The sequence below is a fragment of the Dendrobates tinctorius genome, unplaced genomic scaffold (genome assembly GCF_039654945.1).
Source record: "Dendrobates tinctorius isolate UK_male_01 unplaced genomic scaffold, ASM3965494v1 ptg000160l, whole genome shotgun sequence".
Classification (NCBI taxonomy): Eukaryota; Metazoa; Chordata; class Amphibia; order Anura; family Dendrobatidae; genus Dendrobates; species Dendrobates tinctorius.
This window is the reverse complement of record NW_027361827.1, coordinates 15,332,794-15,355,413: the sequence shown is the minus strand read 5'-3', so window position 1 is coordinate 15,355,413 and position 22,620 is coordinate 15,332,794. Positions and strand designations below refer to the sequence as shown.

Here is a 22,620-nt window from a genome sequence, read left to right as displayed (position 1 = left end):
ATTTCGCCGCCTCTAGGGTTAAAATTCATGCCAGGTGTGTTTACAGTCCTCCACTCACTGCCGACTTTTCTCCCCATTGACTTGCATTGGGTTTCATGCTTCACGACTTTTCCCTATAGTCGGCCGATTTCGTTCGACCCGACTTTTGAGAAAGTCGGGTGTCATGAAACCCGACTCAACCCTAAAAAAGGCAAAGTCGCTCATCTCTAATGACTACCAATTTAAGGAATGTCATATGAGGGGTCATGATGGGTTTAAATAAAAAGGTAAATCCTCATTCTACCAGTTTCTAGGGCATTGTATATACTCAAGATAGGTTTAGTATCAGTTCATCATGTCAGAAGCATAAATTAATATCAAATCTGAATGAGTGGGTAAAACACAAATCAAGGGGGCTGTTTGTATTTCTATGTAATCCAGTGACCACAAATGACTAAGAGGATGTACAAGGGGAAATACTGAAAGTTTTTCTCCAGAAGTTCCTTTGTGGGGGAAGTACTACAATCAAAGATGCTTAAATAGGAGGCATTAGCTATGTGACTGGTTATAGGTTCAGAGTGTGTATACACACACACACACACCTTCATACCTGTTCTCTGTAAATTTTAGATCCCTCTGTAACAACGTCAGATCTACTTGAAAGTCAGAAATGTGCAATGCCAGGGCTAGGACATAGGATGCAATTTTACATTTCATTGTGGCAGATATGGAATTCTTTACACTAGAAAAGAAAGATAATATCACGTCATACAATTCGACAGCCCAGGACATAATATTTTGCAAAATCTTCTTCTGATTAAAGAGGAATTCCATCACAGCTCACTTCATCAGTAGGTGAGGATGTGAAGTCTACAGACACCCATCAGGACACATGCATGACCAGCGGATAGAATGCACGTGTCCTATACTAATGGATATGACAAATGCACAACACCTGACGCGCACACGCCCAGTAAAGTATCAGGAGATGTGAAAGCGAATGGAGCCTGAATACTACTTTAATGCAAATACTTTTAGGTACCCCAATTGAAATAAAGATTAGCCATAATGGAAATGTCTTTCTAAAAAAGCAGTTTTAAAAAGAAAAAAAAAGGACAATACATTTTGATGTTTTCAGAGTAATAGATAGATAGGTGTGTGTAAGGAAACCCATGTAATATACAAACTTCATGCAAAACTTGTCCTTGGTGGGATTTATGCCCAGCATCTCAGGGCTGTAAGGCAACAGTGCAATATGGGGTGTGGGAGGAAATCTGAGACCCCGGAGGAAACCTACTCAAACACGGAGAACATACAAACTCCTGGCAAATGGTGTCATTAGTGGGATTTGAACCCAGGACCCCAGCAATGCAACTTTTGAAGTCAGTCGGAAATTATTAATAGGACCCTACAGCAGAAATGAGTGCCATTTAAGTGCATTTAAGCATTAAAACTGGTTGTCTATATTGGCTTATGACATATGGAAGTTGAGAGGCCAATTACCTAGGTGTTGCATGTATTGTAAGCCCACAAATTGTTTCAGGAACTAATGCAAAAGTGTAAATAAAATTGAGAGATTTGTTTTCATGATATCACATTAAAAAAAGAATTTTCCAGCACACTTTACATTCCACTTAAAAGCTATAATCTGCAAAGTATCTCAGTCAGGCCCATAGTCATTTATTAAAGAGACCCTGCCCGACTGTGCCTGGATGAGGTGCAGCCACTGTGACTAGAGTTAACCTGTTTACATCACAAGCGGCAGTATCCAATACCCAGCGGTTTTACACGTTTTTCATGTTTTCCTTCCATTCTTCCAAGAGCCATAACATTTTTATCTTTCTTGCCATATAGCCATAAAAGGGATTGTTTTCTGCGAGACACGTACTTTTGAACGACATCATTGATTTTACCATATCGTGTACTGGAAAACGGAAAAAATAAATTCCAAGTGCGTTGAAATTGCAAAAAAAAAGTGCAATTCCAGAGTTTGTTTTTTTAACCATGTTCATTATATGGCAATATGACTCTCCAGATCAATTCTAGTATGCAGATACCAAATATGTACAGTTTTCTTTTAGTTACGTGGTAAGAAAAAAGAAAAAAATAAATTTGTTTTTGTCGCCATTTTCTGAGACTCATAACGTTTTCATTTTTCGGGATCTCGGGATTTTTTAAGCCCTCAACTGGCAATTTTATAGATACCATTTGGGGATAGATACAATGTTTTGATCACCTGTTCTTACAATGTTTCGGTGGTCAAACAAACGTAATTCTGGCATTTCAATTATTTTCTTGCTAACTCGTTTACCAATTGGATTTATTTATATTTTGATAGATCAGATATTTCGGAACTCAGGGATATCAACCGTGTATTTTTTTAATTGTCTTATTTTCAGTGGGGCAATATATGGGGTGATTTGAACTTGTGGTTTGTTTTTTCTCAACTTTGTACTGTATTTAACCCCTTTATCACCGAAGGTGGTTTATACGTTAATGACCAGTCCAATTTTTACAATTCTGACCACTGTCACTTTATGAGGTAATAACTCTGGAACGCTTCAAAAGATCCCACTGATTTGGAGAGTATTTTTTCGTGACATATTGTACCTCATGATAGTGGTAAAATTTCTTTGACATAACATGCGCTTGTCTTTTCACACAAAATTTACTTTAGACCCAATTTCTTTTATTCTCACAAGAGTAACAGGAAATATAGGCCCCAAAATTTGTTGTGCAATTTTTCCTAAGCATGCCGATTACCCATATGTGGTGGGGAAAACCACTGTTTGGGCACACAGCAGGGCTCGAAAGGGAAGGAGCACTATTTACTTTTTGAATGCAAAATTTGCTGGAAAATTTGCTGTAACAACTAGCGGATGGATCCATTAACTTTAATGAGGCAGCAGAGTTACTCTGGACTCCGTCTGGCCTCTGTTCAGTGGTGTCCTTTTTTCAGAGATACACAAAACTGTGGCCAACTGCACTTTTATGCAATCCTAAAAAGGCGGACACCACTGGATCACGGGTACTATGCAGTCCACTGTGCCTCCATCTGCCTAAATATAGGTAATCTTCCGCCAGAGGTTCCATCTGAATCACCTATTTCAGAGATTTACATGGAAACTTTGGTGTAAGCGCAGAGCCTTACTGCGATCTTTGGGAGACCGAATGAAAAAATCAACAGGAGGTGAAGAATTGGTTTTCTTTATTTTATACGCCATTCCTCGTGCAGTATAAGTGATTAGGCGACTTTATTCTTCGGGTCAGTGCGATTACAGCGATACCAGATTTATTTTGGGTTTTTATGTTTGACTGCTTTCACACACTAAAAGACGCATATTTTTGGAAAAAATATTTTCTGAAACATATTTTGGGAGTTATAATTTTTCCATATTATGGTCATGAGTCATGTGAGGGTTTGTTTTTTGCGGGACAAGCTGACATTTTTATTGGTACCATTTTCAGGCACATGACACTTTTTGATCACTTTCTATGGGCAGCACGGTGACTCAGTGGTTAGCGCTGCAAGGACAACATCCGCAAGGAGTCTGTATGTTCTCCCTGTGTTTGCGTAGGTTTCCTCCCTCATTCCACAGACATACTGATAGGGAATTTAGATTGTGATGGGGCTCACAATGATAATGTCAATGATAATGTGAGCCCCGTCGCTCCAGACGCGGTGATACCAAATATTTGTACTTTTGTTTGTTCATAAAAATATTAATTCATGGGTACATTATATTTAGATTTTTATTAATTATATTTATTTTTTTTTTAGATATTTTTACAAATTTTTAACTTCTTTTTACTTTGTCTCACTATGAGACTTTCATTTTTTGCAGGCTGATCGCTTGTATAGTATGGGGATGCAGCAGCATCCCTGTGCTATGCAAACTGCCAGCTCTGCACTGGCAGAGAGACTTGCTGATCGTGCTCTGAACATGATCAAGCAACTTTCCTAGCTCGTGACCCGGATGTCATCATGATGACATCGAGTCACCATGGCAACGATAGTGACCCTGCATGACATTTTGGAGTCTCCGATCAAAGGGAAGAGGGGCTGTCATCCCTCTGCCTGTTCCCGAAATGCTACGATCAAGTTCAATGGCATCATTTAGGGAGTTAATGTGCAGAATCAGCTGACACCTGGCGGCGATTACGCACGCACAGCCTGTGTGCGCGCAAAATCACCGGGACGCATCGATACGTTCCAGGTCAATAAGAACGAGGTCACAGGGACATTTGCATATGTCCAAGGTGGGAAAGGGGTTAATAGTTCCCTTAGGTGACTTGAACCTGTGATAGTCTGATCGCTTGGTAGTGCATCAGCATTGCTATATATAGCAGAAATCACGAAAGTTGGCCACAGGGCGGCATTCACAAGAGGCTCGTTAATGACAGGCACAGGGGTCATCGTGATCACATTACGGGCATGCCTGATTCACGGGCACGTATCAAATGCCGCTATCAGATGGGCAGATATCACAGGTTAATAGCTGCAGAGCTCAGATGCATCCACGGCTGTGAGGGACACATAATAGCTGATGAAATCATGTGTAGGGAAAGATAGAGGCTCAGCGTGTGAGCTGCATTAAAGGCAGGGGACATGACATATGACAAATATACATCATTTGTTGAGAAAGGGTTAAAAAAAAGTAAAAGAAAAAAATTCATAAACTTCATTAAAACCGTTATTATAAATTCCATTTAAATCTTTAGAACAGAAACAAAATTGTTCATTAAAAGGCATTGGCGACGTGATATTTTCTGTATAATAGGAATAATGACTGACCTTTCATTCTTAAATATTGTGACAGTAAAATTCTTCAGGAAGTTGCCAATCATAACATTTGGACATTCCAGAGCAACAAGATCTAAACATAACAAAATAATGAGGTTATAGGCCATCATTTATGTCACAAATGAATAGCACAAGACATCTTTCTATACAATTACTTCTTCTGAGGCTGCATTTGCCCAAGAAAACCTCCTTAACCCCTTCACCCCCAAGGGTGGTTTGCAAGTTCATGACCGGGCCAATTTTTACAATTCTGACCACTGTACCTTTATGAGGTCATAACTCTGGAACGCTTCCATGGATCCCGGTGATTCTGACATTGTTTTCTCGTGACATATTGTACTTCATGTTAGTGGTAAAACTTCATTCAAATAACTTGCGTTTATTTGTGAAAAAAACGGAAATTTGGCAAAAATTTTGAAAATTTCGCAATTTTCCAACTTTGAATTTTTATGCCCTTAAATCTCAGAGATACGGCACACAAAAAACTTGATAACTAACATTTCCCACATGTTTACTTTACATCAGCACAATTTCGGAACCAAAATTTTTTTTTGTTAGGAAGTTATAAGAGTTAAAAGTTGACCAGCGATTTCTCATTTTTACAACGCCATTTTATTTTTAGGACCACATCACATTTGAAGCCACTTTGAGGGGTCTATATGATAGAAAATACCCAAAAGTGACACTATTCTAAAAACTGCACCCCTTAAGGTGCTCAAAACCACATTCAAGAAGTTTATTAACCCTTTAGGTGCGTCACAGGAATTTTTTTGAATATTTAAAAAAAAATGAATATCTAACTTTTTTTCACAGAAAAAATACTTCAGGTTCAATTTTTTTTTATTTTACCAAGGGTAACAGGAGAAATTGGACTGCAAAAGTTATTGTGCAATTTGTCCTGAGTACGCTGATCCCTGATTTGTGGGGGGGGGGGGAACGACTGTTTCGGCGCATGGCAGAGCTCAGAATGGAAGGAGCGCCGTTTGACTTTTTCAATGCAAAATTGGCTGGAATTCAGATCGGACGCCATGTCACGTTTGGAGAGTCCCTGATGTACCTAAACAGTGGAAACCCCCTACAAGTGACCCCATTTTGGAAACTAGACCCCCCCAAGGAACTTATCTAGATATGTGGTGAGAACTTTGAACCCCCAAGGGCTTCACAGAAGTTTATAACATAAAGCCGTACAATTAAAAAATCATATTTTTTCCACAAAAATGATCTTTTCACCCTCAATTCTTATTTTTCCAAGGGTAACAGCACCCTAAAAGTTATTGTGCAATTTGTCCTGAGTACGCTGATACCCCACATGTGGGGGTAAACCACTATTTGGGCGCATGGCAGAGCTCGGAAGGGAAGCAGCTCCATTTGATGTTTTTGGCTGGAATTGAGATCGGACACCATGTCGCGATTGGAAAACCCCTGATGTACCTAAACAGTGGAAACCACCCACAAATGACACCATTTTGTAAACTAGACCCCCTAAGGAACTTATCTAGATGTGTGGTGAGCACTTTGAACCCCCCAGTGCTTCACAGAAGTTTATAACGCCCGGGCATGAAAATAAAAAATTCGTATTTTTTCCACAAACATGATCTTTTAGTCACCATTTTTTTTATTTTCCCAAGGGTAACAGGAGAAATTGGACCCCAAAAGTTGTTGTCCAATTTGTCCTGAGTATGCTGATACCCCATATGTGGGAGAAAACTACTGTATGGGCACACGTCGGGGCTCGGAAGGGAAGTAGTGACGTTTTGGAATGCAGACATTGATGGAATGGTCTGCGGGTGTCATGTTGCCTTTGGAGAGCCCCTAATGTACCTAAACAGTGGAAACCCCCCACAAATAACCCCATTTTGAAAACTAGACCCCCTAAAGAACTTATCTAGATGTGAGGTGAGCACTTTGAACCCCCAAGGGCTTCACAGAAGTTTATAATGCCAGGGCATGAAAATAAAAAAAATCGTATTTTTTCCACAAACATGATCAATTATTCCCCAATTTTTTTATTTTCCCAAGGGTAACAGGAGAAATTGAACCCCAAAAGTTGTTGTCCAATTTGTTCTGAGTATGCTGACACCCCATATGTGGGAGAAAACTACTGTATGGACACACGTCAGGGCTCGGAAGGGAAGTAGTGACGTTTTGGAATGCAGACTTTGATGGAATGGTCTGCGGGTGTCATGTTGCCTTTGGAGAGCCCCTAATGTACCTAAACTATTGAAACTCCCACCAAGTGACCCCATTTTGGACACTAGACCCCCCACGGAACTTATCTAGATGTGTGGAGAGCACTTTGAACCCCCAAGTGCTTCACAGAAGTTTAGAACGCTCGGACGTGAAAATAAAAAAATCATTTTTTTCCACAAAAATGATATTTTTGCCCCCAATTTTTTATTTTCCTAAGGGTAACAGGAGAAATTGGACCCCAAAAATTGTTTTGCAATTTGTCCTGAGTAGGCTGATACCCTACATGGGGGTAAAAACACTGTTTGGGCGCATGGCAGAGCTTGGAAGGGAAGGAGCACCATATGACTTTTTCAACTCAGAATTGGCTGGAATTGAGATCAGACGCAATGTTGCATTTGGAGAGCCCCTGATGTGCCCAAACAGTGGAAACCCCCAATTCTAACTCCAACCCGAACCCCAACACACCCCTAACCCTAATCTCAGCCCTAACCCTAGCCCTAACCCAAGCCCTAATCCTAATGGAAAAATGGAAATAAATACATTTTTTTAATTTTATTATTTTTCCCTAACTAAGGGGGTGATTTTTTGATTTACTATTTATGGCGGTTTTTATTTTTGGCAGCTGTCGCACGCTAAAAGACGCTTTTTATTGTAAAAATAGTTTTTGCATCACCACATATTGAGAGCTATAATTTTTCCGTATTTTGACCCACCGAGTCATGTGAGGTCTTATTTTTTGCGGGACGAGTTGACGTTTTTATTGGTACCATTTTCGGGCACGTGAAATTTTTTGATCGCTTTTTATTCCGATTTTTGGGACGCAGAATGAACAAAAACCAGCGTTTCATGAATTTCTTTTGGGGGAGTGCGTTTACAACGTTCCGCGTGCGGTAAAATTGATAAAGCGGTTTTATTCTTCGGGTCAGTACGGTTAAAGCGATACCTCATTTAGGTCTTTTTTTATGTTTTGTCGGTTTTATGCAATGAAAACTATTTTATATAAAAAATAATTATTTTTGCATCGCTTTATTCTGCGAGCAATAACTTTTTTATTTTTTCGCTGATGATGCTGTGTGGCGGCTCGTTTTTTGCGGGGCAAGATAACGTTTTCAGCGGTACCATGGATATTTATATGCGTCTTTTTGATCGCGCGTTATTACACTTTTTGTTTGGCATTATGATAATAAATCATTATTTTTTTCTTCGTTTTTTATTTTTATTTTTTAAGGGGTTCGCTAAAGGGGTTAACTAATGGGACAGTTTTATAGGGCGGGTCGTTACGGACGCGGCGATACCTAATGTGTACTTTTATTGTTTTGTTTTATTTTCAAAAATTTAATTTATTGGGGAATATTTTTTTTTTTTTTACTAATTTATTTGGCGATTTTTTTAAAATTATTTTTACACTTTTTTTAAATTTTTTTTTACTTTATTACATAGTCCCAGGTGGGACATCACTGTCCTGTGACAGATCGCTGATCTGTCACATCACTGTGACAGATCAGCAATCTGTCACAGGCATTTTAGAAGACTTCCTCTTGCCTGCGCTTTGCAGGCACTGAGGAAGCCAGCTTCCTCCAGGCCCCCATCGCCATCTTGGATTCGGGGGCCTGGAGGAAAGGAGCCCCCCGCAGCAGCGCTGCACATTGCGCTGCCGTGGGGGGCTCAGGGAAGCACGGAGGGAGCCCCCTCCCTGCCGATGCTTCCCTTCAACTCCCGGTACACCGCGATCATGTTTGATCGCGGTGTGCAAGGGGTTAACGTGTCGGGGGCGGTCCGTGACCGCCCCTGACACATTGTGCCGGGTGTCAGCTGTGATAATCAGCTGACACCCGGCCGCGATCAGTGGAGCTCACCACGTGGGCGCCGCTGATCGCGGTAGACGTACTATCCCGTCCATGGGCATAGGGGCCCGGGTCCCATGGACGGGATAGTACGTCGGATGTCAGGAAGGGGTTAAAGACTGTATAAAGCAATCTGTTACTAAAAGTCCCTGAGGCTTATTTTTGCTTTTGGGAAGCAGCAAATAAAAGTTTAAATTTGTATACACCAAGTTTTACTTACCTTTTTAGTGGAGGAGTTATCACAATTTAATAGACGTTTGGTTTATTTTTAATGTTTTTGCGTCATTCGTGCATGATCAGAGTAAGAGCAATAACTATTTTTATGTGGAAATAACTTCATTAGCACTTGTTTTGTAGGACAATTGTACTAATTTGGGGTACAACTTTTTTTTGGATGGGATAAAAAAAAAAAGATGTAATATTGCCATTTTTAATGAAGACTCAATATATTTATTTTTTATTATTTAAACACAGGTCGCCAAATATATTATTATGCAATGAATTTTATTTATTTTTTTAAATAAAGTTGAGATCTCGCCCTTTGATTAGACTGGGATAATCCCATTGCTTTAATACAATGTAAGGTCCCTGTATTGTACTCTATTACTACCGCTTGTCAGCGTTTTACTGACAGCCATTCTATTAGGCCCGGCCACATGCTGGGCTACACAGGCTGGGTAACACAGGAGTACAGGCATGTCAGGGACGGGGGCCTTCAGCAGGCCCACGGTTGCCTAGGTCATCCAAGAGCATGACAACCCATGAGCAACCAGCCATCGTGCTAACACAGGTGCTGGCTGTATACATGGTACATGGAGTGTGAAAGGGCTAAGACAAATTACATGCCCATTTTATCCTTATTAAACATAAAACAATTTATACTAGCTAAACAAACTAATCAGTGAGAAAACAAAATCATATTGTGGACTGAAACCACTAAGCTTATGGTGACTGCACTGCAATCTCTAATATATAATGGAGGGTGTTGATAGAAACTTTCTGGATCATTGCTGTATTTACAGTGTGGTGGTCTTGGCGCGTACTTATAGCAATGATGTAATCGCATGCACACTTTATGTCAATGGTACACCATATAAACCTATTAGATTCCAATAGAATTTGAAAATCACTGGCGTTCTACTTAAACAGATTGTGTTTTGTTAGGTACTCAGTAAGTATTGTGTGACTTGCAGTTTTTGAAACATTTGGTATTACTTCTATTTATTTTGTGACCTGATTATTTCATTGCCTGGACTCACCAAGAGTCTCCGGACCCCAACTTAAAACCTCATATATGCCCATGAGGCGGTAAGCTCAGGAAATAGCTTATGCCACACAAGCTTTAAATGGATTTTATATGACTTATTATTTCAATAAAATATTGCCAGCTCATAACGCAGTTCTATTTTTGACTCACTTTTTTGGATATAGGATATCCTGATATAATGATGCAGGTATCTTACCAGTGATTCTAGTCCATGCCAAAATATGTAATGATGTCACGGGCTGCTTTAAATGTGGCCACTGTGTGGCTTGTTCACACAATGGTGTAAGACCTTTGCTAGCAACGTGACTGGTAAGAAATATACCAAACACTTTATGAATTGTAGCACCAAGGGCGTCATTTATAAAGTCACTTGTAAGTGTGGGTCAGAATATGTTGGAAAGACAATTCGTGAATTCAGGAGAAGGATCGGTGAACATGTGGGAGACATAACACATAAAAGAGACACTTCTATCTCATGGCATATTCATGGTATGCATGATGGACAGATTACGTGCCTTACTTTCACTGCGATTGATAGGATCTTTAAACCACAGAGAGGCGGCAACTGGGATCAGCTGTTGTTACAATGTGAGGCTAAGTGGATCTTCTATTTGGATACGGTAACACCTAAAGGCCTTAATGAGCAAATTAATTTCAATTGTTTCATTTGAATTCCTTCTTTCTCTCGCCTTCCAATTTTTAATCCACTGATAGGATTGTTTTATAAGCCTAAATCACTATTCTTGTCACCAATTACTAGGATTTGCATTGTACGTTTGTATATATCCTTTTCCTATTGGTACTTTACATTGTCCATCATTATTCCCCTTTTTGATATCTGTGAGGAGGGCTTTTGTCTTTCTCCCCCTTCCCTTCATATATTTCACCATATTGGTGAGGTGTATTTTGGTCCCCTAAAGACCCCTTGAAGTGATATCCATTTAGGTGGTGTTGCTGTATGTTTCTTATATGTGATCTATCGTTGTTTTTGATTTATCACTGAATTACCACTATATCTGGATGTTATTTAAATTTATCTCTGCTCCGGTGGACCGGAGGTGAATTGTGCTAATTGCGAGCTATTTCCCCTTTGCCAACGTTGTTTTTGTGATGTTGCTGTGGGTGGCACTTCTTTCCAGGAGGTGTGGCTTGATGCGGTTCCACTTATTGGAAGTGGGGCAGCACCACTATATGTGCTTCCCCGGAAGTGGGGCTTGATGCGGTTCCGCTCACCAGTAGTGTGGCGGGACCGCGGTATGTGCTTCTGCGAAAGTGGGGCATGATGCGGACCCACTTATGAGAAACGGGGCGCTCCCTAAGGCGGCTATTGGGCTTATAGATGTCACCGGAAGTGGGGCACCCGCCATCTTGGTTTTACCGGAAGTGGGGCATTCCCAAGGGCGGCTATTGTGTTTTTATACGTCACCGGAAGTGGGGCATCCGCCATTTTGGTTTCACCGGAAGTGTGGCGTCTTTGACCAGTCAGCGCTCTGTATCCAGGATGCTTTGTTCTGTGATGTCATGTGGGCGGAGTTAACGCGAATTGTGGCACGCACCTCAGGGAAGAATCATCTAATGGAGGACGATTGATATGTAAAGTGAGAGTGAGTATACATGTGTGACTCACTGAATTAATTATGATGGGGCTGTGTGGATCACCCTGATGATATAAATAAGCCCTTTTTCCTCCGCTCTCTGCAGACAGCAGATAGTATTGAGAGCAGGAGGATGTATGTCTCTTAGCTTTAGCACTGTGGCACTTTTGAACAAGTTAGTCCCCTGAAGAATTACTTGGATGAAACGCGTTGGGACGCTCCTTGAAGGGAAAGTGTAGGGCTTGTGCAATCTAGGGCTAGTTGTGGACTGCCCTTGTCAGGGCAGGAGTCTGGGGATCAGGTAATGGTCAGCTTATGAGGGATGTGACAGGGTATTGTACTCCCACTGCTGCCTTCCCACATGTACGATGAGTATCCCTGGAGACTCCTGACCGTCTGCAAAGTATTGGTGAGATTGTTCCTTTTATTATTCTCATCTATTGGTGGCTATGAACCTCCTCCCCCTTTTTTTGGTCTAGCCAGTATATAAACATATGAGTGCAATTGGCTATGGCATTTTGCTGCTATTTTTTATGCTGTATCCAATATATATAGATTGCTATTTGGATGTTATACTAGCTGCATTCTATATTCCTATTTGATGCTTTTGGGTGTATTCAATTATCCCTTGGGGATTACCCAATGTATGGGCATCTCATTTTAATCACTATTTGGTGACACTTTAGGTTTGGTATTTTTTAAGCTATGCATTAAAAGTTATATTTTATCTTACTTGCTGTTATACATGCCAAAATATGCTAACATTAAAATAAGCACAAAATGTGTGTGTAATATTTCTAAATCTGAGACTGCTGCAGCCATACAAAGATCAGAGCAGCTTTCCATAAACACTGTGCATCCCTAATAATTAGGGGGCACCTTACAGTGTGAAAAGCACTGACAAGGCAGACAAACATTATAACCTCTCAGCTTTGATGGGAAAATATGGAACACTGAGAAAAACGACATACATCGGGCAAATACATTTATAACAATGCTTACCCTTCCGTTTGATAATTTTATTATTAATGAGTTTTGTTAGAGTGTCCAAATACCACAAAACACGGGCTTTACGATCAATGTCTTGAGCATATTTAAGCTCCCCAAGTTCTTGAAGTACATATGCACCATGTCTACAAGGAAAAGACAGGTACAAGTTATCGTCACACCTCAAAACATTGGTTAGTCAACGGGTTGTGCTGAAATCACAGGTCACATCACAACTCTCACCAGGAGTGAGTAATTCTGTTGTGCTGAACCACCTAATCAAGAAGCACTACTGACAATGGAGCAAAACATAGGTTTAAAGATTTGGGGAAACTTGCCAAAAACATGCACATTAACCCATTCTATTTGAACTTATGTTAAAATGTTTTTTCTCTAAAAGATGGGCCATACCAATTTGATCAATAAAATTTCATTCTTTTTAGTGGGTCATCGATACATGTGTGGGATACACTTTACAGTCTGAATGGATTTCTGTACATGTAATGATATATCAGTTGCAATCACTACTAGGGATGGGCGCATCTGTGGATGTTCGTGTCTGTCGGGCTTAAAAAGAAAAAGTTTGGTTCAGGTACAAGAATGGTACCCAAACATGATCCTGGAATGCATTCAAATGAATGGGGGCCCTAACATCCGGCGGTTACCACGCTGTAGTTTTTGTGACAGTGCGGGAAACACCATCTTTGATCGGCGGTAACCTTACTGATTTTACTAACGGTCACAGCACCTTTCGCGCTGGGCTTCATCGGGGGGCATATGCGTAGGGGCTCTGGGGACTGGACACTCCGCATATGCACTTTTTTTATGGGTAAGCATGGTTACTGTTTCATTTTTTTCCCCATACCTTTCTGCACATAGCACTTTAATGGAAGGCTCTGTATGAATTCCCTATGCCCTTTGGCATGAATTTTACTTCTGTATAAACAATAGACGGCCAAGTGTGAGACTTTGTTGCATGGGCATAGGTTTCTATGCAGATTTGGGGTCATTTATTATTATTTTTGTACCATTGCATTCATTATGCATGTGCGGCGATTCCATTCCTTTGTGTCGTCTCTGTTATCTGACCATTTGATTGTACTTTTAAATGCACTTTTTTGCACCTGTACTAATAAAGAACGAATAATTTTGATATTACAACATATCTATTTTTTCATTGAATCTTTGGCGTTATACTCCGATTTCTATATAGGTTCATATATTTCTAAGGGAGTTGTCCTTTTACTTAAGCCATTATGAACGTTCTTTTTTCTAGATAGGAAAAAGTATTATGTTCATTGCTATGTTGGATTATGTTAAATTGAGTATTTTTCTCATCAATGTACACCTGGTGTCGCTGATAGAGAGAACAGACGATTCTGATGAGAATATTCAGCCAGCGCCTGTGTATAGTAGTAAATATATCAGTCTGATATATAAATAGTGAAGCGGAGCTTACTGTATATGTATTTAGCTAATAAATAAAAATGGTGAAGAGTCCCCTTTATTTTTAATACCTAGCTGAAAGAAAGCACACAGCTGAGGGCTGGTGTTATTCTTGGAAGGGGGTAATAAACATGGAGCTTCCCGTGTTATTATCAACTCACACAGTCTGTTTAGCCTTTACTGGTTATTAAAAACGGAGACCCCACCCTCCAAAAAAATGATGTAGGGTCCCCCTATTTTTAATAACCAGAAAAGGTTAGACAACTGCAAGCTTATCTTAATAGACTGAGACGGGGCCAAGGATATTTGCCCCTTCCTAGACTAACATTAGCCAAGGAGCCTGGCCTTGGCGCGTTGGCAAGTGGGGTAATGGTTTTGGGCTTATGTCAGTTGTTTTATGTCCACTGACATCAAGCCCAGAGGTTAGTAATGGAGAGGTGTCTATAAGACACCCCAATTACTAACCCCATAGTCAAAAGTGAGAAAGACATACAGAAAAAAAAAGTCCTTTAACTGAACAAAATACTCACAGACAAATCCCCTTTTTCCCCATTTATTAACATGAAAATAAAAAAAAATCATCAAAGTAATCATCACCGGTCCACCATTAATCCATAATGATCAAGTTCTACAATGAACCCCAACATCTGGTAGCATTTCTGAGCGTTGACATCAGTAATGTGACAGCTCAGCCAAGCAGCCAGAACACACTGAGCTTAGCATGAGAACGCGACTGAGTGTGAATGACGGTGACATCATTCAGGTTCTTATGCCAAGGCCTGTTTCACACTTCCGTTTTTGACCATCAGTCAAAATCCGCCGTTTTTGCAAAAAAACGGATCCGCTTTTTTTTGGCGGATCCGTTTTTTTCCCCATTGACTTGCATTACCGGCGGATCTTGACGGATGGCCATCCGTTGGATCCGTTTTTTTGCGGATCCGTCAATTCTTTTGCGTCCGCCGAGATGCCTGGACGGATCATGTAACTTTTTTTGTACTGCAGGATCCGCATTTTTATAGAGCGCATGCCCGGAGGAATGAAGTCAGGAGGAAATTTAACCCTGAAATCATTTCTGGCGGACAGAGAAAAAAAAAATTCTCTCTCTCTCTCGGGCAGCGGTTCCTTTAAAATTCTTCATTTGGCGGATCCGTCAAAAAAACGGATCTGGTGGCATCCGTTCACATCAGTTAGGAACGGAACCGCTTTCCACCTTTTTGGCGGATTTTAACTGACACAAAAAACTGAAGTGTGAAACAGGCCTAAGCTGTGTGTTCTGGCTAATTGGCTAAGCTGTCACATTACTGATGTCATTGCTCAGCTATGCAACCAGATGAAGCAGAGTTGGGGTTCATCGTGGGACTTCAGCATTATGAATTAAAGGCGGACAGGTACTTTGATTTTTGATTTTTATATTAATAAATTGGAAAAAGAGGAGATTTGTGGGAGGAGTGTATTATTCAATTAAAAAACTTTCTGTGTGTTTTTACTTACTGGCTTAGTAATGGGGTGTCTGATAAACACCTCTCCATAATCCTTGGGCTTGATGTCAGCTGACATTACAAAGCTGACAAACCCCAAAATATTACCCTGCTTGCCATCGCACCAAGGCAAGCAGGAAGAGCTGGGCAAAACGCCAGAATTGGCGCATCTAATGGATGCGCCTTTTCTGGGGCAGCTGCGGGTTGCTATTTTTAGGCTGGGGAGGGCCAAATATCCTTGGGCTTTACCAGCCTGAGAATATCAGCTCCCAGCTGTCTGCTTTAGATTGGCTGGTTATCAAAAATGAGGGGGCCCCCATGTCGTTTTTTTATCTAAATAATTTAAAAGAAATGGCATAGGGGGATCTGCAATTTTTGATAACCAGCAAAGTTAAAGCTATTATCAAATATAGAGGGGAACCCCCGTCTTTTTATTTTTAAAACAGTGCGCCGGCCACTCACAGGCATGCCAATACTTGACATGGCCAGAAGTGCCCATACATGAAAAGCTGGTTGACTGGTTGTGCTGCAGCCTTTCAACAAACTTTGTTTGGGATGCCAAATCCGAATAGTAACATGGACTTCTAGGAGAAGTCAGTGTTCGGGTTCGCCCATCACTACCTACAAACTTTACATGTATTGTAAATAAATGAAATCTATTCCTTCTTTGTATGCATATGATACATGTACTAATGTGGTACTAGTGTCCTACTTTATCACCAAAAATACATTGACAAGTTGGCTTACTGTTTCTTCTTTATCCTCTCCTGGAGCTCCTCGGGTGTCATATTCTTAAAGACAGCAGAAACGTTTTTCAGGGATTCATACTCCACTGGAGAAATGACTTATCGAAAGTTAAGAACAAGTATCTACTGGTAGTTCTAGGATATCACATTTAAACTACTCATCCAGTTATATACATCTATGCATAAAATGATTATCAATATACTGTATTTAGGAGATATTTCATTCAGTAAGATACTGTGCATCCTATTGCAAGATTAGCAGCTGAGGCAATGAATCCAGCGATGTGTCACTGGCTTGGCTGTGTATAGCTGTTTTAATAAAATCAGTGTTTCATCTGAAAGATTACCGGACTGTGTCTCCTTACTCTTAGTCAACCTGATCTGTGCAACCTTGCTCTCATAACTGATTAGCAGCTTTTTGTCAATTTAGATTGTACATAGCTCATGCTAAATGTGCAGCACAGAAAACAGTGATTGTATAAAAACAGTATGCAAAACCAGCAAGTGACATATCGCTAGACTCCGTGTCTCAACCTCTACATCAAAACCTGTTGAGAAAATCCCTTTAAAGATTAGTCCATTTTTCATGGTATTTTTTTTTAATTCCCACTTTCCAAGAGTTTGTGGGTTTTTTTTTATGTTTCTGTTAACATAAGGGCTTGTTTTTTCTTGAGGTACAAGGTGAATTGTTTTTTATGTCACCATGTAACTGGCCGCATAATGTACTGAAACGCAAATGCAATTTGGCCAAAGTTACTTTGGTTTTATTTTTATGTTAATCCATGTGCATTTAAAAAACAAACAAGTAAAAAAAAAAAAAACATGGATTTTTGTGATAACTCACGGTAAAATCCTTTTCTCCGAGACGCTCATTGGGGGACACAGGTACTGTGGGTGTATGCTACCGCCGCCTGGAGGCTGACACTAAGTGAAAAAAAGAGGTTAGCTCCTCCTTCGCCGTAAACACCCTCGCCCCAATTGCAGGCGGAAACCAGTTTAGTGCAAAAGTAGTAGAACAAAAATAATCACCCTTAATGCAGATAACAATATGTCTACAAAAGAACCACCCTAATATCAATGAGCGTCTCTGAGAAAAGGATTTTACGGTGAGTTATCACAAAAATCCATGTTTCTCCTTCACCTCATTGGGGGACACAGGTACTGTGGGACGTCCTAAAGCAGTCCCTGGGTGGGAAGTTGACTCACTGATCCAAGCTACATGCACCTCGTGTCTAAAGGTGCGCAACCGCTGCTTAGAGAATCCTTCTACCCAGGCTCGCATCCGCTGAAGCCTGAGTATGGATATTGTAGTGTTTGGCAAACGTGTGCAGGCTGGACCAGGTTGCTGCCTTGCAAACCTGTTCCGTCGAAGCCTGGTGCCGAAGCGCCCAAGAGGCGCCCACTGCCTGAGTAGTGTGTGCTCTGATCCCTGCTGGAACCAGCGCACCCCTGATGCGGTAGGCCTCCTGAATAGTCAGACGGATCCACCTGGCTATGGTCGATTTGGAGGCTGCGAGTCCCTTCCTGCGTCCCTCGAGGAGCATGAACAGCGTCTGTCTGCCGAAAGGGCGCCGTCCGTGACACGTACCTCCTGAGGGCTCTTACCAGGTCCAATGTGTGAAAAGCCTTTTCTATGCAGTGTACCGATGCTGGACAAAATGAAGGCAAGACAATATTCTCATACGACCTTCGGCAGAAAGGGGGGAGCTGGTCTGAGGACCACCTTATCCTTGTAGAAGGTGAGAAACGGTGCTCGGCAGGACAAGGCCGCCAGCTCCGAGACTCGCCTGATGGAAGTTATGGCTACAAGGAATACCACTTTCCAGAAAAGGTACGACAAAGAAACATCTTGTAGCGGTTCAAGTTGAGCTTCCTGCAGAACACTTAGGACCAGGTTAAGGTCCCAGGCGTCCAGAAGCGCCGTATAGGGAGGTACCAAGTGGGAGACTCCCTGGATGAAAGTTTTCACCTGCATATTGGTAGCAATTCTGCGCTGAAAAAGGACGGATAAAGCCGATATCTATCTTCTAAGGGAACTCGGGGCCAACCCTGAGTCTAGGCCAGACTGGAGAAAGGCCAAGATGTTGGGAATAGAGAATCTCAGTGGAGAATAACCGCGGTCTTGACACCAAGCAAAGAAAACCTTCCAGGTGTGATGGTAAATTCTCGCCGAGGTAGGCTTCCGGGCGCTAACCATTGTAGCGACCACCTCGCGCCCAAACCCCGCCTGGGTCAGAATCCAAGATTCAACGGCCATGCCGTCAAACACAGGGCCCCTGAGCTCGGGTGGAAAATCGGGCCCTAGGACAGTAGATCTGGGCGCTCTGGGAGTCGCCAAGGAACGTCGGCGAGCAGCTGCACTAGGTCTGCGTACCATGCTGGACGGGGCCAGTCTGAGGCCAGCAGAATTGCTGGAACCCCTTCTGTTTTGACCTTCTTGATGACCCTCGGAAGTAGTGGCAGCGAGGAGGAACAAGTATGGAAGGCAAAACTGGTTCAATGGCAGAACCAACGCATCCACAGCGACCGCCTGTGGGTCCTGGGACCAAGCGAAAATCCTGGGTAGCTTGGCGTTCACCCTGGAGGCGATCAGGTCCAAATCCAGTGTTCCCCACCGTTGGCAAATCTGCTGGAAGACCTCGGGGTGCAGAGACCATTCCCCGGACGCAATTCCGTGCCGGCTGAGGAAGTCCGCCGCCCAGTTTTCCCATGCCCGGGATGTGGACCGCCTGTATCACCGAATGGTTCCTCTCGGCCCAGTGAAGAACGTGCCCTATCTTGCACATGGTTGCTCTGCTGCGGGTGCCCCCTTGATGATTTATGTAAGCCACTGCCGTGGCATTGTCCGATTGAATCCGGACGGGGCGGCCTGCTAGAAGGCGCTGAAACTGTCGAAGAGCCAGCCAGACCGCTCGTATTTCCAACAAGTTGATCGGGAGGCGTGCCTCCTGTGCGACCACTGTCCCTGGGTCGTGTGGTGGTGAAAAACCGCTCCCCAGCCGAGCCTGGTGTCGGTTGTGACTATTAATCACTGGTCTGGGAGAAAAAGCTTCCCCTGAATCAGGGAGGAACTGGCTATCCACCACTCGAGCGACTGCTTGACCTGAGAGGATAACCGGCACCGGCGATCGAGCGTGAATGGGTTCTTGTCCCAAGATGACAAGAGGGCGTGCTGCAGGGGGCGAAGATGAAATTGGGCGAACGGAACCGTTTCCATTGTTGCCACCATTTTTCCTAGTATCCTCATCCCGAAACGAATGGTGTGAGGGACTGGTTGGAGAAGTGTCCAGACTCCCTGCCGGAGCGCTAGGGCTTTATCTCGAGGGAGAAATACCAACCCTCGGCAGGTGTCGAAGATCATCCCTAAAAAAGAAATTTTCTGGGCTGGGACAAGGGATGATTTCTTCATGCTGATTAAACACCCTAAGCGGTGCCCGAAACGAAGGGGCCTTGACCAAGAGGTCGTCTAAGTACGGCAAGATGACTATGCCCCAAGAGTGCAAGATGGCCATGACGACTGCCATGACTTTTGTGAACACCCTGGGGGCGGTGGCTAGCCTGAAGGGCAGCGCTGCAAATTGGAAATGTAGGCCATTGATGGTGAAGCGTAGAAACCTCTGATGCGGAGGAAAAATGGGGATGTGCAGGTAGGCGTCCTGGATGTCGATAGAGGCCAAGTATTCTCCCTGCCCCATGGCCGATATAACTGAAGTGAGACACTCCATTCGAAAATGTCTGATCCTGATGAATTTGTTCAGGAGCTTCAGGTCCAAAACAGGCCTGACGGTCCTGTCCTTTTTGGGGACCGCGAATAGGTTGGAGTAGAAGCCCTGAACCCTCTTGTGCTCCGGCATGGGGATAATGACTCCGCTGTGCTGGAGTGACTCGATGGCTCCTAGCAACGCCCTTGGCCGGGTCTCCCCTCTGGGAAGACGGGAAAGAAAGAATCGTTTTGGGGGGTACCTGACAAAACGCTATCTTGTACCCTGAGGACACCAGCTCTGTCACCCATGAGTCGTGTGCTATGGCGACCCAGACGTGGCAAAACCAAAGTACTTTGCTGATCTCGCCTAAAAAATGCTTCGAGTCATTTGGCTGAGGATCTTTGGGACCTGGTTCCCCTCGATTTGGGCTGGCGAGCACGCATCCTCCCCAACGGGTTGGCTCTATATGAGACCTGTCACTCCCTATCCTGGTTGGAGCGACGGATCTGGCCGCTGTAGTCCACCAGGGGTTGCAAAAGGCCCGAAACTGTGCCTGAAACTGGTGGCGAAACGGCGGTTTGACCCTTTGTTGAGGGAGAAAACTACTCTTTCCCCCTGTGGCATCAGAGATGAGCTGGTCTAATCTTTCTCCGAATAGGCGGCCGCACTGATAAGGCAGGGAAGTCAGGGACTTCTTGGAGGTTGAATCGGACCGCCATGTCCTTAACCATAGCGCTCTTCTAATAGAAATTGTGTTTGCTGCCGCAAGCGCCTCGCAATTGGCTGCATCAAAAGAAGCATTGAATAACTAGTCCCCAGCCATAGCGATCTGACTCGCGATCTCTGACACCTCCGCAGGTAGGCCCCTATCCTGCAAGGCTCTGTTCAATGATTCTGACCAAGAAATCATGGCCTTGGCTACCCACGTTGCCGCGAACGAGGGAGTGCTGATCCTGATGCTTCAAACACTGAGCGAGCCAAGCTCTCTGAGACGATCAGTGGGATCCTTAATAGAAGAACCACTAGGTACAGATAACAGGGTTTTAGAGGCCAAGCGTGACACGCGCGGATCCACCGTTGGGGATTCCATCCATTTCTTACAAAGATCCGGGGCAAACTGATATCTCGCCTCGAGTGCCTTCTGGCCCGAAAAACGCCTGTCTGGCCGTTCCCTGTGTCGTTGCACTATGTTCTCGAACTCTGGGTGAGTGCAAAATACTCTATGCGGCCGCTTAGCCCGCTTAAAAGACACCTTATGGCCTGAAGCCAGGGTGGAATCATCCTCAATCCCCAGCGTCTAATTGACAGCTTCGATAAGGCTGTCCACCGTTTCTCGACACCCCGGGGTATCTAGGTCCAGGGGTTCGTCCGAGTCATAATCTCAGCTTTGCCCGCTCTCGACTACAGGTGAAGGAGAGCGAGACGCAGAACTCACGGATGCCGAGGCACCGGATGGGCTGGGAGACGCAGTGTGGGTTCGTTTCCCCCTCATCTGCCTGGAGTGAGAGCGGCCCCTGCAGGCCGGAGGCTCTTGTGAGGTGGAGGACCCCTCCAAGGCAAGCGAGCCGCTACCCCTGCCCCTAATCTGGGGCACGAAGGGACTCGATCGCCTTTGTAAGCGATGCCATAGACTGCGACAGTGATAGGGCCCATTCCGGGGGGACTTGGAACACTGGGCTCGGTCGCAGGGGAGGGCTCCTGGGCGCGTTCGGAATTGAAGGCTTCGCATAATTGTTTGCTCTGCGCCCGCGAAAAAGTGGCCCGACAGGAGGTGCATGCAGGAATGTGTGCGGCTTCACTTTTCCGGCTATATTGTATCTGCCCGGCCTCAATACTGCCCTGCTGGGGGGCACCCCTCGATTACACGTAGCGTGGCTCAGGGGTTGGGGTGCAGCACTTGCCCCAAGTCCTGGACGCTCCGAGTGCTGCTCCTCTGAAAGATGCGCGCGCCTCAGCTGCAGGCGGCCCATTGGACGAAGCGTCCTGCCGGTACTTCCGGTTGCGGCCTGGCCCTGCTCTGGAGCCGGGGGCTCAACGGGGGGGGGTCGCGTACTTCCGCCCGCGACCTGCCAAAGCCGCGAGCTGGAATTTTAGCGCCTGCCTGCAACGGGGGGTATGCCGACAACCCTAAGCAAGCGTGGCCAGACTCAGGACATGCCGCCATGCGCGCCGGAGGGAACTACCCTCGCCCGACCGCACGAGGCTGAGGGCTCCAGCCCCTTCCAGAACAAGTAGAGGGGAGGGGGGCCACATCCAGGACGGTGCAGGCACCCTGGCTCCATCGTTCCTTACCTGGGATGAGGAGAGGGACCATCCGCCGCCTTGGAGCACCGCAGTCTAGCATTGGTGGAGCAGTGGGGGCCGCACAGACTAAGCTTGTGCCTCTGTACAGCCCATGGTTTCAATACCTAAGGGTGGTCAGGGCTAAGTCTGGCATCGTGTCCCACGTTGCAGGAGAGGGTACATGGAGGAGACACTCGCCCGTGCTCGCCCGTTGATGATTTGGGGAAATCGGACCCTTTCAATAGGGTCCGTTGCCCCGGTCTTATCTTCATGGAAGGAAAAAAAAAATTTAAAAAA

The 22,620-nt window shown here is 43.9% G+C and overlaps 1 protein-coding gene across 1 annotated transcript in view; it reads right to left on the bottom strand.

Annotated features, from left to right (window-relative positions):
- Nucleotides 1–22,620, bottom strand: part of POLR1E (RNA polymerase I subunit E) — a 60,422-nt gene that overhangs the window by 1,940 nt on the left and 35,862 nt on the right. Inside the window, exons 8-11 of the mRNA XM_073549667.1 lie at nt 16,338–16,434; nt 12,682–12,812; nt 4,775–4,856; nt 590–721 (exon numbers count right to left, since the gene is read on the bottom strand). Of these exons, the coding sequence (XP_073405768.1) occupies nt 590–721; nt 4,775–4,856; nt 12,682–12,812; nt 16,338–16,434 (442 nt within the window). The remainder of the gene's footprint in view (nt 1–589; nt 722–4,774; nt 4,857–12,681; nt 12,813–16,337; nt 16,435–22,620) is intronic.